Source organism: Sodiomyces alcalophilus (assembly GCF_042370955.1).
Source record: "Sodiomyces alcalophilus JCM 7366 unplaced genomic scaffold ACRALscaffold_8, whole genome shotgun sequence".
Lineage (NCBI taxonomy): Eukaryota > Fungi > Ascomycota > Sordariomycetes > Glomerellales > Plectosphaerellaceae > Sodiomyces > Sodiomyces alcalophilus.
In genome coordinates, this window is record NW_027263539.1 from 483,861 (window position 1) to 497,181 (window position 13,321).

Below are 13,321 nucleotides of genomic sequence, written 5' to 3' on the forward strand. Positions count from 1 at the left end.
GACCCGAACCCGAGAAGCCTCTTCGTTCCCCACGACCCCGACCGTTCAATCCGCGACGCCTCTTTTTTCGCGCGGCCTCGGACATCACTCCCCTTCTCCATGGTGGACCGCAATTGAACGCCATTTCAACATGGCCTTCAACTTCAACTGGTCGCCCTTGACGGCCGACGAAGACTTTTACCGCCGCGCACGCGACCTTTTGACCACCGCCCTTAACAAGTCGCCGAAACCACCCATCATTGTCGATGACATACTCGTCACCGAGCTCAACCTGGGCTCCGTGCCCCCCGAGCTCGAAATACTCGAGATTGGCGACATTGCCGAGGACAGGTTTCGCGGTATCTTCAAAATGTCGTATTCGGGCGATGCCTACCTCACCCTGAAGACCCGAGTCCAGGTTGGTGCCTTTTTTGCCATTATTATCGTCCTCCATCCATTCGAGCACAAGAATTGGAATCGCCGTTTGGTCTCCTTCGCAAGTGCACTGCACAGCCATCCCTCCGTCCTTGTCATATCCGGAAAAATATCCACCTCATCCCACACCCCAGATACGATACCCCTTTCTTTCATCTTCATTCTCCCCCTCTTCCCCTTTCCTCGTCCCACTGCCGTGTTTCGTCTTCTCTCCTGTTATGACTGTTATGACTCCTCGCATGGTTTCGCAAATTACCCGACCAGGGTACGCGTTTGGAATGGTCGTGTGGGACAGGGGTACCCCCAGCCGTCTGCGCAATATCAAGATGCTGATATACCAACAACGAAATAGGCAAATCCGTTAAACACCTATCTCTACTCCAAACCGGCCTTTACGTCGCCGCAACCTCTGGCCGCGGCGTCGGGACTCACTATCCCCCTGTCCATCACCCTCTCGGACATCAAGCTCTCGGCCTTTATCATCCTCGTCTTCTCAAGGCAAAAAGGCCTGACCCTCGTCTTCCGCAATGACCCGCTCGAATCGCTCAAGGTCTCGTCGACCTTTGACTCGATACAATTCGTCCGCGACTACCTGCAGAGGACCATCGAGGCCCAGCTGAGGACGCTGATGATGGAAGAACTGCCCGCCATCATCCATCGTCTCTCCCTCCGCCTGTGGTGTCCTGACCAGGCCCCGAAGCAGACAGAGGAGGCGCCCAAGGCACATGTGGATGAGACTGTCGTCAATCCGTTCGCGAGTCCGCCCCTGGACCCCGTCGACGCCAACGGGAACCTCATCGACCCCAACGACGTCTCATCGCTATCGCTCGAAGGCGGTCCCGAGGTGCAGTCCCTCTTTTCCCAAAAGAGCCTGCTTCGCCTGGCTGCCCTCAACGACTCGCACCGGACCTTCTCCCTCTTCACGCCCCACATCCGAGACGTCGTCTTCCGCGCCTGGACGGGTCACGTTGTTTCCGACTCGCCTGCCTCCACGCCACCCACCGCGACTCCGAGCCTGGTCAAGTCCAACTCGTTCATGGGCACGGCCACCGCAACCACGTACACTTTCTCCGACACAGGAAGCGCCGCGCACGGTTACCTGCCCTCGCGGCCTTCTCTCGTGAGCATCAGCTCGACCACCAGCGTGGGTCAGTCCGTGGGCTCGGGGTCCCGAAGCAAGTCGTATGCCGGCCGCAAGAAGAAGACGAGAGTCGTCAACTTGAGGCGCTCCAAAAAGGTCGACGACTCTGTCCAGAGCGAGGCCGGCGAGACCAGCGCCGACTCGGCCTCCGTTGTGGGGCCTTCGTCGGAACCCGTCATGTCCGAGCCTTCCATCCCGGAGGTGCCCGAGCAGCCCGAGACCACGAGACCGGAAACCCCGACCAAGGTCCGCTTCTTGCCCTCCACCTTCTCCGAGGCCAGTACCGAGGTACCCAGCGCACCCATCATGCTGGCCAGGCACCACGACGCGAGGCCCGCACATGCCGTCCCTCCCTGCCGCAAGTCGGTGGAGCAGCCCCAACCGTCAACGCCGGAGAAGGCACCGGTCCAAGAAGAACAGCCTGCCACTCCCGGTGTCGACCAGGATTGGATCATGAAGATGGCCGGCGAGATTGCGCGACGAGTCTACGACGAGAAGACCCGGCACCGAGAGCCAGGAGGCTTCTGGGAGGAGCGCGAGGATATTCCCCCTCCGGCCTACGAAGCTTCCCGTTGAGCACAGACCTTTCCTCTCCCACCGAGGAGACAAGAGGAAGTCTGTTTCTCTGTGCTCTGTACATATGTATACGCCTACTGTACCACCGCAAACACACCGTCCGATACCTTTACTGCCGTTGCTTTCGCGAGACTGCATAGCATGGCAAAATCTCCCCATGTTTTCTTACACGTTTCCTACTCGAGTCGTTTTCACTGTATTTTGGAAGGAAAGTAGCCAAGCAGTGCGGCTGCCCATCTTTCTCATTCCCGTATCATTTTAGTCCTAATGTTTCTTTTTTTTTTTTCTTTTTTTTTTCTTGTTGCTTCCTGTCTGCGCGGCGTTGGGGTTTGACACTCGGGTCTCTCCTGAAGAGGAGATAACCACATGTTTTTTCTTAGGAAGGGGATCATAAAAGCATCAGGGTTTTCTTTTTATTTTCTGGGGTCACCGTTGGACATTTTCGTCGTTTATCCACTTTCCACAACTTTGCACGAGAGAGAGAGACTGGGACCGATAGGTTCGGCCTTGGTTGTCTAATCGTGTTGACCCCGGAGAGCTAGGAGGAAGAAGGTAGGGGGGAAATGATCGCAAGGCGACAACACTATTATCCCAACTCTTCTGTTTTATTGTGCCATGTCGCGCAAACATGCCACCCCCTCGTTCCGAACCACTGCGCAGAACCAAAAAAATCGCGTGCATTACCTTTCGGCATACTCGCCTGTCTTTTTTTTCCTTTGTTTCAAAACATTTCCTTTGTCAACCACCCTTTGTTCGAGCCACGAGACGATGACGTCCCTGATGGATAAGCGTGTGAGAGCTGATGTACTACCAACTGGAGAAAGGGCAATTATTATGGATCATAAAGGGACGGATAGGGTCATCAGAACTGGACGGGCATACAGGGTGGGCTCTCGGATGCAAGACATGACGAGGGCGTAGAGCAAGGCTGTTGTTATTTTCAGCATCTGCTATCGTGGGCTTAATGTCGTCTTAGCCGGGCTATTCGACACTAGCTTTGGGCTCATCAGTCTATAGAAACACTCCCATTCAACTCGTCTCGAATCTGAAAGTCCATCCAAGTGACACGTCCGTCGTTCGTTCGGCGAGTGGGTAGTTGGTAGTAGTTATCCGCAGTCTCTGCCAGAGACCGCGTCATGGCATCGCGACCGTGATTCTTTACTTCCAATAAACGTCAAACTTCCACGTCTCATCGCCGTCGAGGACGTATATCCTGCGCGGGGAATCTTCAGCCTTTATTCCTTATGGTCGGTTCGGCTCGCGTTGACGTAGCCTATCCCTTTTTTGGCACGCCACAAGAGATCTCAACAGTCAACCTGGCAGTCTCTACAGAGGCACACCCGCGTGGAATTGCCCCTATATCCCGCACGACTTTCGGCAGGTACGCTGCGCGAATGCTGTCAACGGGCGCCGACGCGACTCGGGACTTTGCCTGGATGTGAAGCCAAGGATCGTGGTGGAGCCGGAATAGCCCTGCTGTCGTCCAAACCGGACGTTTTGCCGATTACATATAGCGCTGCGGTTTGCGCCTGACGCGTCGGGGCGTGGCGGCATCCACGGTCGTGAGAGGTCCAGCGCCGGAAGTGACCGAGTTCCCCTACGAATTCGAGGCCGCCGCGGCCGCGTTCTCGGCTTTCAGTTTCGCCAGCAGCGCCTCCTTCTCCTTGAGCTCGTCCAGCATCTTCTTGCTCATCTTCTGGGCCTGCTCCTGGGCGTGCTTGAGTTTCCGGATCTCGAGGTCCTGCAGCTCGTGGCTGAACTGTAGGTCGGGCCGGCTCTGGGCGGGGAGCATGGCCGTGCGCTCCCAGACTTCCTGGATGGGTCGCGACGGGAGCGGCGGGATCGGCTTGTTCTTCCCCTTGCCGCCCTTACCGGCGGGATGGCCCTTGGGATGGGCGCCCGAGGTCAGGACGTTGTAGAAGGACTCGAAGGGCTCGTTGAAGACTTGTTCCTCGTAGACCCAGGACCGGACCTCTCCGGCGCCGCTGCGCATCTCCTCCTTCTCTTCTTCTGTCCGACCGTATGGGTGGAGCCGCAGATGATGATAGACTGTCTGGGGCTTTTCACCGGATTCGGTCGCATAGTATAGCTTGATGGCAATCTCGAATTCGCCCCATCCCGTCTCTTTGATTAGGAAAGGTTTTCCGGGCTGGCTTTCGACCACTAAGTGAGGGATGGGTTAGCTGGCGACCCGTCGCAAGGCGGAGGAGGCGCGGAACATCGGTGAAGAAAGAGGGCAAAGGCAGTGGAAAGACCTACTCCTGACGTGGTTAGGGATAGACTCGTGCAATTTGAACTGGACCCTTCGGCACCAATACGTTATGTCGGTATCGTCAATTCCCTTGACAAACACCTCCCACGAGTGGGTGTGGTCATCGGGAATACCGTCCGGCTTGGGGTTAGTAGGGCTGAAGGGACGAGCGTTGCTTCCGTAGATGAAAGGTCGAGTGATTTGTGTGCCTTTGGTGCGTTTGCCGAGATTTGACGGAGCCATGGTGTAAATGACTTTGATGGCTCAACGGGTGCGGGGGATGGGAGAAAGTTCCGACTATCAGTGAGGGCAGGGCTGCGCATGTAAACACGAACGAGGCAAGGCGATGGAGGGGAGGCAGAAGCAACTATACACAGAATTGTAGCCTTGCCTGTCAGGTGGGGACGGTATAGTGGGACTGGAAGCTTTAGCCAGTAAGAGGCCGAGAATGCCATGTCCACTATTTACTTCGTAATTCTTTGCCGCAGGTAAGAAAACCGGTAGGGGGAGCGGGACCTTGAGGGCCTACTAAAGGTTAGTCCAGGTGGTTCATCACCCTACCATCCCCCCATCGGTTGGTGGGTGGAGTATGATAGCTAATAGGAAACAGAATGGGGGTAGAAGCCCAATGTATCAATCACAAAGCTACGGGGTCATGCAGCCTGCACTGCGACCCAATATGTGAGTTGTACTCTGACTGCGATCAGATGGAGGTCACACACGGCCCAAAGGACCGTTGCATGAATGCCATTTGCCTAAATGTCCATTGGTAGTAAGACTGCGCAATTATTAGAAGCCTTTCCACTGCTCGATAAGTTATTCAGTTCGCCATACCATTGACGCTACAAATCTCACTGTCATCTACTACCTTTCGCTTCAAAACGTAAACCAACATGTGCAAGTACGTTGATCAGCCCTACTACCACCTGAAATGCAAAGCGCCCGGACAACATGTCTACAACCACCGAACTGTGTATGAATGCACTGGAGCCAAAGAGCGAGGCCACCACTGCCTAGATGACGAGCCGCAGAAGGACGCGACTGGCAATCCGATCACGTTGGGCTCAACGAGACGACCTGGTGATTGCCCGATATGCCCCCCCGGTATCCCTGATGTATTGCTCCCGTCATACTTTGGTTTGCGCGCATTCTAATGATTCGACAAACCTTACCTTCTTTCTTCACGTCCTGTAATAGCTCCGCCACGGTTTCGTATTGTTGATTCCAGCATTTGAGAATAACTGTCTGTAGTGCAGGAAGGTATCCTAAATCAGGGAACGAGCCGCCCCGAATAGACTCTTGTATCGCCGCTTCTCCTAACCCCTTGAATGGTGGCTGACCGGATAGTATTTCGTAAAAGGTCGAGCCGAGAGCGAAGATATCGTTCATAACCGATGGGTCCGTTAGATCGGGATGGGAATGGCTCGTCTCGTACCAACTCAGACTTTCGTTCCCATCGATTGAAGAACCTGAAAAATCGCCAAGCAGAACACTGAGGTTCTCGTCGAGAAAGATGTTGTTGCATGATATGTCGCAATGAATCACGTTTTTCGAATGAAGGAAGGCGAGCGCACTCGTGACCTGCTCTACCCAACTGATTTTAATAGCAATCGATGGGCCGCCTTGATTCGAGGATTTCTTCAGGTAGTGTCTGATAGAGCCATTGCATGCGAATTGGAGGACCACACAGCGATTCTCTAGAACACCGTAGTATCGCATAATATGCTGATGCCAATCGGTGTCGACTCTGAGGCGCTCATAGACAGCAACTTCCCTGGCCCTCGCGTCATCCTCGTGGTAACACTTTGCAACAGCATTGAGACGAAAGGCCCATGACGTAAGACCAACGCCGATGGGATCGATGCCCCGAATGGAATCGGGAACGTCAAGAGTTGATACGGAAAAGTTTGACATATTGAAAGCATGAAGAGGAAATCCAAGGTCATTGAAGAAATCTAAACCGGAGAACTAGATGGCAGGTAGGCTTACGAAATTATATCCATACATTGACGGCCGACGGTTCTTACCGTTGGTATTGCCATCATCGAGAAATGTGGGTCATCTACTCTCCCCTTCCGGGTTCGGAATTAGAAAAATCCGAGACTCAAATCCTTTTCCTCGTCTTCACAACCCGGCCCTCCGTGGTTGCTTGATTAACGACACATTGCCAAGATGTCCCATGGCTTTATCTTACTTCCTTCTTCAACGACAAAAGGATGCACGAATCATATTATAAATCGACTAAATCCCGAGTCTTACTTAGACTCACTTATTCGTAAAACTTAATATTATAAAAAAATTAGGGACTCACTAGAAGGCCTAGATAGTTTGATATTTGGCCTACAATCGTGGCGTGAAAGTGGGGCCATGACAAATTCATCAGCCTCCCTAAGTACCACACCCATTTTGTATGTAGATCTTGAGTAGCTAAATCGGACTGAGTTTAAGGATAGAATGGATGCGTTAGTGAAGAGCGTAGAAGAGGGTTCCTTAGAGGATAGGGAAGACAGGAATGAGCTGGCCGAATTAGAGGCTATAATTGAAGGCGGCGTATTAGTTTGATAGTTCTACGATTAATATGAACGAAATGGGATGCGATAACAATCCGATTTAGCTACTTAAGATCTACATCCAAAATAGCAGTATCTATATATAAAATAGGTGTGGTACTTAGGGAGGCTAATGAATTTGTCATGGCCCCACTTTCACGCCACGATTGTAGGCCAAATATCAAACTGTCTAGGCCTTCTAGTCAGTCCCAAAAATTATCGCGATACAAGGTACGTACCGGTACGCGACATACGTTGTATACAGCCAAGATCTTGCTAATCCACGCCGTCGCTTCACCTTCCTAATTAGGGTTGTGGACTACAAATAGTGAACAGGGGCGGTACAAATACCGGTACTGGTGATCTCGCTCCATGTGCTCCGTACTGGTGTCCATGATTTCATGGATTATTAGCCCCCAATCACGGGTTTACCCAGCATCACCAATAGGCGTGATCCCAGGGAGCATCACACCACTTTCTTCATTGAATATCCTGTCAGAGACCACTGGGACTGTTTCTGCCAAGTTCTGTACTCTTTTCAAGGGAACCTCGTCCCGTCTTTGGCTCATTTTCTTGCCCGGGCTTGAAGTTTTGATTCAATTTCATCCCGAAAACGCGTCTGGACGATTGCCAAGACACAGCCGTTTTACAACCTTACCAGCCCATGGAGTCTCATCATGTCGGCTTCTAAAAGATTAGTGGTATGCGGAGGTAGCGGGTTTCTGGGGTCCAGGATATGCAAGTACGCCGTCCAGAGAGGCTGGGACGTCACCTCCATCAGGTGAGTGAGCTGCTCTCTGCTCTCTGCTCTCACGTTTCTCTTGCTCTGCATGAACAAAGCCTCATTTCCGTTCCACAGCCGATCCGGTCAACCCAAATGGGACACGGTGACGTCGTCGCCCTCACCGCCCTCATGGGCCCATAAAGTGTCCTGGGAGCGCGCCGACATACTGCGCCCGGCAACCTACGCCCCCTTGCTCAAGACGGCCGACTATGTCGTCCACAGCATGGGCATCCTTCTCGAGGCCGATTACAAGGGCGTCGTCTCGGGCCGCGAATCCCCCATCACCGGCCTCCGCAAGGCGTTCAGCGTCGTCGAGCCGGACCGTGGCGTCAAGCGACCGCTCGACCAAAAGGCCGGCGAGGAGGTTCTCACCCCGCCGAATCCAGCCGACCAGTTCACCTACGAAATCATGAACCGCGACAGCGCCGTCATGCTCGCCAAGCAGGCCGCCGCCGAAGACGCCAAGGCCTTCGTCTTCGTCTCCGCCGCCGCGGGGGCACCGATCCTCCCCTCCCGCTACATCACCACGAAACGCGAGGCCGAGCAGACCATCGCCTCCGAGTTCCCCCGCCTGCGCGGCATCTTCATGCGGCCGCCCTTTATGTACGACTCGTCCCGCAAGTTCACCCTGCCCATAGCCGCCATGGCTGGCGCAGGGAGCCTTTTCAACACCGTGACGCGGGGCATGTTTGGCGGCTTGTTGGGCGCCGCCGCCACGAAACCGCTGCCGGTGGAGACGGTCGCCCAAGCTGTCGTGGAGGCTTTGGAAGACGACAAGGTCAAGGGCCCGGTGGAGGTGTCCGAGATTGAGGAGCTGGCCAAAAAGGCATGGAGGAAAAACATGCTGTGAGAAAGAAGAGGGTCGGGCTTCATCTCTTGATTTCACCGATGTATCTGTTGTACTATAGTTCGCACGCCCCTAATCTGTAGAATGTACCACCACGAAAAAAGAAATATCGCAAAACAGAGGACAAAACAAATACATAACGCCGACTACCATATTTGCTGCTGTTAAGAATAAAACCATACAAAACCTTGAACCCGTCCTGCCCGCCCTGCCCGTCATCACACCATGGTGCCCCGCTCGAAACTGTCCCTGATCTCCGCAGTATACTTGTTGTAGAAGCGTGCGAGCTTCTGGTTGAACTGCTTGTTCTTGTCGTTGATGTACGTGACATCTCCATCGTCCCCGTCCTTGGCCATGCGCTCGCGCCGCTTCCGCAGACGCGCCTCCTCGGCCTTGCGCAGGTCGGCCACGAGGCGGTCGACGTCGGCCCTCTCGGGCTTGTTCTGGGCAAAAGTGGTAGTGTCGGCGGTCGAGTAGAACGAGCCGTCCTTGTCGATGGCGATGAGCTCGCCGTCTTCCGTCTCGACAATGTCCAAGCCGCCCGAGGCCGCGGCGCGCTCAATGGCCGCCATCTTGTCCTTCTCGTACCGCTCCAGGTTGGGGTTGAGGTGCTTGAGCTGCGTCCGGTACGTCTTGCCGGCCTCGGCGTGGTAGTCGGAAAAGGCCGTGTTGTCGCGGCGCGCCGCCTTCTTCTCCAGCCGCCGGTCCCACCGCTCGCTCTCCTCCACGGTCCAGTCCCACGCCCGCTTGCGCTCAAAGTCGCCCCCGGACTCTTCCACGTCCGCCTTGAGGAGCTTGTGGGCGGCGATGTCCCGCCGGCGGTGGAGGGCCGTCAGCTGGCTCGGGTCGGTCGCCACGCGCTGCGCCTCGCGCGTTGCTTCTTTGAAGTTTTGTTCCGTCGAGTTCTTGGCGCGGGCTTGGAGCGCCTTGAAGCGGGCTAGGCGGTCCTGTGCTTTTGCCGCTGGGTCGTCGGCGGGCGTAGACGATTCCGCTCCCGACGCTGCATCGGCGGCCGGGGTGTCTGCGTCGGCCTTCGATGAGTCTGCATCAATCTTTTTCTTGGGTTTCTCGTCGGCATCGTTCGAATCCGGTTTGTCGCCATCGGCCGCGGTGTCGTTGGGCTTCTCTTCGATTATTGAGGTTGCCTCCAGTGCCTTCTCCGCCGCTGTTGCCGACCGTGTCTTCCTCTTCTTGGCAGGCGGCATTGTGTAATTTTATGTTTTGGCTGCAACCCTTCAGGTGGTAGAATGATTCGCTGTTGGTAGAGTGTGGTTGGAAAGGGCTGCGATCGTTGTTGACATGAACGGTGCGTGGTTTGAGAGGTAGTGACGAAGTACGTTAGGTTGGGAGGTGGTTTCGTCGGCACTTTTCCAGCCATGGCTAGCTTAAGCCACAGAAGTGGCTGGTAATTATTAGTCATCTCTCAGGCGGCCAATCCACTCCAGGTACGTACTCTGTCCTCGCTCATACAACGTACACTGTCACAAGGCCAACGGGGTTACACCAAACGCGAAGTATCTCTCGCGATACCGCTCCTGTTCCGGTAGCTGAACCATGGGACTTCAAAACCTGTATTGCCTCCACAATGCGACCTCGAGGCCTTCCTAGGGCAGGCCATGTCCAGGTCGCGACCTTCCACTCATCACGTCTCCTTCTCATGCCTCGCCGCGGAGCGTCACGCTCGGGACGCATCGCCCTCAGCCCTTGGAAACCACGACAACCGGCCCCCACACCTCCGTCGTGGAAACCATTCGCGGCCTCAAACCTGCTCCTTGACCTCGACGCGTACGAAAGCAAGCATGTGCGGCCCTACAATGAGACGGACGAGGCCCGTCACAAGGACAAATGGGCCACGAATCCCACCCGCGACGCCCTCAAACGAGCCGCCTACGAGTTCAACCCGGTTTTCAAGACGGCCCATTCCAAGTTTGACAAGCTCACGGGCGACCAGAGTTCGCGGAAGTGGCGCGTCAGCGACCTAGACCTCATGACGGCCGCCATTATGGGCCTTCCGACCGATGAAAACGCACGGCCCGCCACCGAAAGCCCGAACCCGCATACCCCCGACGCGAATGCGGATCCGCTACCACGGCGCGCTCTCCGCGTGGTGCTCCGGCAGAACGCCATCCCCACAACCGCCTCCCGGGACGACGAGCGTCTCCTAGACTGGCTGCTGCACCGACAATCGCAAATCGCACCCAAGACGTACCCGGACGCGGCGTCCCTGCAGGAACGACTGGGTCCGCAAGGGAAGGGCGTCCACTGGCAGGATTTTTTCCGATGGAGGAGACTCGTCGTCTCGGCTATGGAGACGGAATCTGGGCTTGTCGCGCTGGGGGCGTCGACGAAGCAGCTTGCGGAGGCCATGGCGCTCATGACGGGTTCCGAGGATCGTCTGGAGCTCATCGGTTTCATGCATAACCTGCGCGTACGACTCGCGAACGCTGGCTTGGAGCTGGGCCCTCATCTCTGCGGGCTCGGTCTCGTCTTGTCCGCCCATGCCTGTGAGATGGAGGCCATGCGAAGGTATTTGAATATTGGTCTAGCGGCAGGTTACTGGGGCGTCCAAGCACACGCCGAGTTGGAGCCTTGGTCTGATGAGTTCTTAAACGGCCTACCTGCAGTTCTCGTCGTAGACAAGGACGGCCTGGTGAATGTGCATCACAGTCTAGAGGCCCTGAAATCCCTGATTCTAGAGGAACTCTCACGGACGACTGGTCGCTTATGAGGGGGGACGTATGAACAGGTACTGATGAGTTATGCTACGGAACGCGAGGGGAGGCTATATACCCAACGGCTTTGGCCAAGATTTTGCACGAATTGAGCGTGTTCTTCTTTTCTTTTTTTGACGTGCGCATAATCGCCAGCCTCTTTCATTGACCCTCATGCGCCACTCTCGCCTCACTGAAGTATGGCCTCCTGGTCGTGGGGGGGGATTTGGCAAATCAACCCAAGAAATAGAGCTTCCTAGACATCACGAGACTCGCTGACCGTAGACCCTGGTGTCACGGAATCCCCTCGAGGCCTTCAGATGAAGTGAGGGTAGGTTTCGACGATGCGCTGGTTGTCCCAGTTCAGCAGGGACGACGGGCCACTCGGCATGGATCACACACTCCGTGATTGGCGCTTCAAAGCTCAACATGCGAGAAGATAAAGAGTCGTCAACTTGATGGGTACGGCAAGTTCAGAACCGCTCTACTTCGTACTCGGGGTTATACTCGGGGAGATGGAACGGCGCCCCAGGTTCTTCCGACACAACCCGATACGGACCCTGATATCGGCGTGCTCTCTAACCAAGCGTTGATGCGTTTTAGGGCTGATAGACCAAACAGACCGGTCACAACGCTAACATGTGTCCTCCACCCAAGTAGGATGCCTGTATCTTCTATCGACTCGTGCTACCTGCCACGCGTGGGGGTCGATCAGAGCATTTGTTATCTCTATTGCTCACACAATCAAGTCGATGCCAGATTGTCCCGGTCGACTTGGATCCCATTCAACGATAAGATGTGGTAGGATTCCATTGACACTCGGACGATCAACTAATGCGTCCCACCCCTGAGCTTATCGCGGAGCGCACATGATAGGAGCCACAAAGTAAAGTGTGCGTCGCGGCTGCATGCTCCAGTCAAGAAAGACACAGCCCCAGGGCAGTGGGCGTCTTATGTGACCTGCAGAACACCCCCACGATGCCAACTTCATCCGGGCCATAGTACGATAGGGCGGCTTCAGGGAACATCGTATCGTGGGGAGGGGAGATCAGACCATGGCTGTCGCTTCGATACGAGGTGGTGAGGGTACTAGTCTTCAATTCATCCCACAAAAGTCAACTAACAAATACAGCAATGATTTAGACAGTTTCGTCGCCGAAGAGGTTTCCCCCCCCCTAAATTCCCATTGCTTTGGAACGGTGATTTTTCCTTGACCCACAGAACGACATTTAAACCCCTGAGCCCAACTCCGAATGGCCTCATCCAAGTCGGTTCTTAAGAATTTTCTTTTGTAGCACGCGATCGTCAACCGCCGCTCTACCAGCTCGTTCCATAAGCCAGAGTATTCGTTCGCCAGTTATTTCCATGTCCCCGGCGCCGAGACTTCGGTTACCATGTGTAATTTGTTGGGCTTGATTTTGCACCGCTTTTCGAGCGTCTTGCCGGGTTCCTCTGACGCGACGGAGCTCGGCCCAACCGGGAGGGCGTTGACAATGGCCACCGCCAGCAGGGCGATGGAGACGGCGAGGGATCGGGTGAGATGCATTTTTCGATGTGGATTCGTCGACGCGACCGAGTGATGGGTGGCGATGGTGGTGTGGTCGCTGCAGTGACGATGGTATGTAACTATTCTGGGGTGGTGGTGATGGCGATGGGATGGATGGATGGTGAGCAATGTGGTGAGCTGGGACGCAATGGACGAGTTTTATGTCCGTTCCTCGTTGCCATGTTACTTATTTGTACGTACGAAACTGTCATTTCTCGCGTTCTCTTTTTCAGCCACATCATGAAGAACGAGGCCAGCGTACGAAGTACTCAGTAGAAAGAAGGACGGAGGCGCTACAGAGGCTCGACAGAGAAGAGAAGCCACCAACTCAAATCATCATTCTTGAGCTCCTCTTTTTTTTTTTTTCGATTTACCACTTCTTCTTCTTGACGGCCGTAGAGACGGGGCTGTTCTTACAAACTGGCTGTCTACACTAGAGGCTTTTGCTCTCTCCGTGGCCTCGGTCTACGCTGTGTTTTGTAATCATCGAGTTGAGTTTATC

General features: G+C 54.9%; 8 protein-coding genes across 8 annotated transcripts; 3 read left to right on the forward strand and 5 right to left on the reverse strand.

Moving 5' to 3' along the window:
• Positions 1-130: 130 nt before the first annotated feature.
• ACRALDRAFT_2111831 (uncharacterized protein) lies at positions 131-2,131 on the forward strand (the record flags this gene model as incomplete). The annotated part of the gene is made up of 2 exons (XM_071023546.1): positions 131-397; positions 767-2,131. The coding sequence occupies 2 exons, from the start codon at positions 131-133 to the stop codon at positions 2,129-2,131; spliced, it is 1,632 nt and encodes a 543-aa protein (XP_070871485.1).
• Positions 2,132-2,205: 74 nt separating this feature from the next.
• ACRALDRAFT_212875 (uncharacterized protein) lies at positions 2,206-3,685 on the reverse strand (the record flags this gene model as incomplete). Its single annotated transcript, XM_071023966.1, has 11 exons — positions 2,206-2,263; positions 2,327-2,360; positions 2,468-2,478; positions 2,562-2,646; positions 2,716-2,783; positions 2,816-2,945; positions 3,006-3,059; positions 3,155-3,250; positions 3,312-3,364; positions 3,423-3,434; positions 3,504-3,685. 11 exons carry the CDS (start codon positions 3,683-3,685, stop codon positions 2,206-2,208), a joined length of 783 nt encoding a protein of 260 aa, XP_070871486.1.
• Positions 3,686-3,728: 43 nt separating this feature from the next.
• ACRALDRAFT_1072390 (uncharacterized protein) lies at positions 3,729-4,625 on the reverse strand (the record flags this gene model as incomplete). Its single annotated transcript, XM_071017970.1, has 2 exons — positions 3,729-4,294; positions 4,391-4,625. 2 exons carry the CDS (start codon positions 4,623-4,625, stop codon positions 3,729-3,731), a joined length of 801 nt encoding a protein of 266 aa, XP_070871487.1.
• A 510-nt stretch (positions 4,626-5,135) lies between these two features.
• Positions 5,136-6,383, reverse strand: ACRALDRAFT_1065586 (uncharacterized protein). Its single transcript, XM_071017180.1, has one exon. It carries the CDS (start codon positions 6,294-6,296, stop codon positions 5,436-5,438), a length of 861 nt encoding a protein of 286 aa, XP_070871488.1. The 5' UTR covers positions 6,297-6,383; the 3' UTR covers positions 5,136-5,435.
• An 891-nt stretch (positions 6,384-7,274) lies between these two features.
• On the forward strand, positions 7,275-8,645 carry ACRALDRAFT_1083210 (uncharacterized protein; the record flags this gene model as incomplete). The annotated part of the gene is made up of 3 exons (XM_071019416.1): positions 7,275-7,712; positions 7,791-8,561; positions 8,624-8,645. The coding sequence occupies exons 1-3, from the start codon at positions 7,609-7,611 to the stop codon at positions 8,643-8,645; spliced, it is 897 nt and encodes a 298-aa protein (XP_070871489.1). The 5' UTR covers positions 7,275-7,608.
• A 135-nt stretch (positions 8,646-8,780) lies between these two features.
• On the reverse strand, positions 8,781-9,767 carry ACRALDRAFT_2029693 (uncharacterized protein; the record flags this gene model as incomplete). The annotated part of the gene is made up of 1 exon (XM_071020611.1): positions 8,781-9,767. One exon carries the CDS (start codon positions 9,765-9,767, stop codon positions 8,781-8,783), a length of 987 nt encoding a protein of 328 aa, XP_070871490.1.
• Positions 9,768-10,147: 380 nt separating this feature from the next.
• ACRALDRAFT_1094951 (uncharacterized protein) lies at positions 10,148-11,552 on the forward strand (the record flags this gene model as incomplete). Its single annotated transcript, XM_071019751.1, has 5 exons — positions 10,148-11,218; positions 11,259-11,298; positions 11,339-11,388; positions 11,430-11,484; positions 11,518-11,552. The coding sequence occupies 5 exons, from the start codon at positions 10,148-10,150 to the stop codon at positions 11,550-11,552; spliced, it is 1,251 nt and encodes a 416-aa protein (XP_070871491.1).
• A 782-nt stretch (positions 11,553-12,334) lies between these two features.
• ACRALDRAFT_1065588 (uncharacterized protein) lies at positions 12,335-13,160 on the reverse strand. The gene has a single exon (XM_071017181.1). The coding sequence runs from the start codon at positions 12,817-12,819 to the stop codon at positions 12,631-12,633; it is 189 nt and encodes a 62-aa protein (XP_070871492.1). The 5' UTR covers positions 12,820-13,160; the 3' UTR covers positions 12,335-12,630.
• Between the last annotated feature and the right edge of the window lie 161 nt (positions 13,161-13,321).

Excerpts from the sequence above, each read along its gene's own strand:
- ACRALDRAFT_1065586 (XM_071017180.1), bottom strand. The coding sequence starts at position 6,296 with ATGTCAAACTTTTCCGTATCAACTCTTGACGTTCCCGATTCCATTCGG.
- ACRALDRAFT_1065588 (XM_071017181.1), bottom strand. The coding sequence starts at position 12,819 with ATGCATCTCACCCGATCCCTCGCCGTCTCCATCGCCCTGCTGGCGGTG.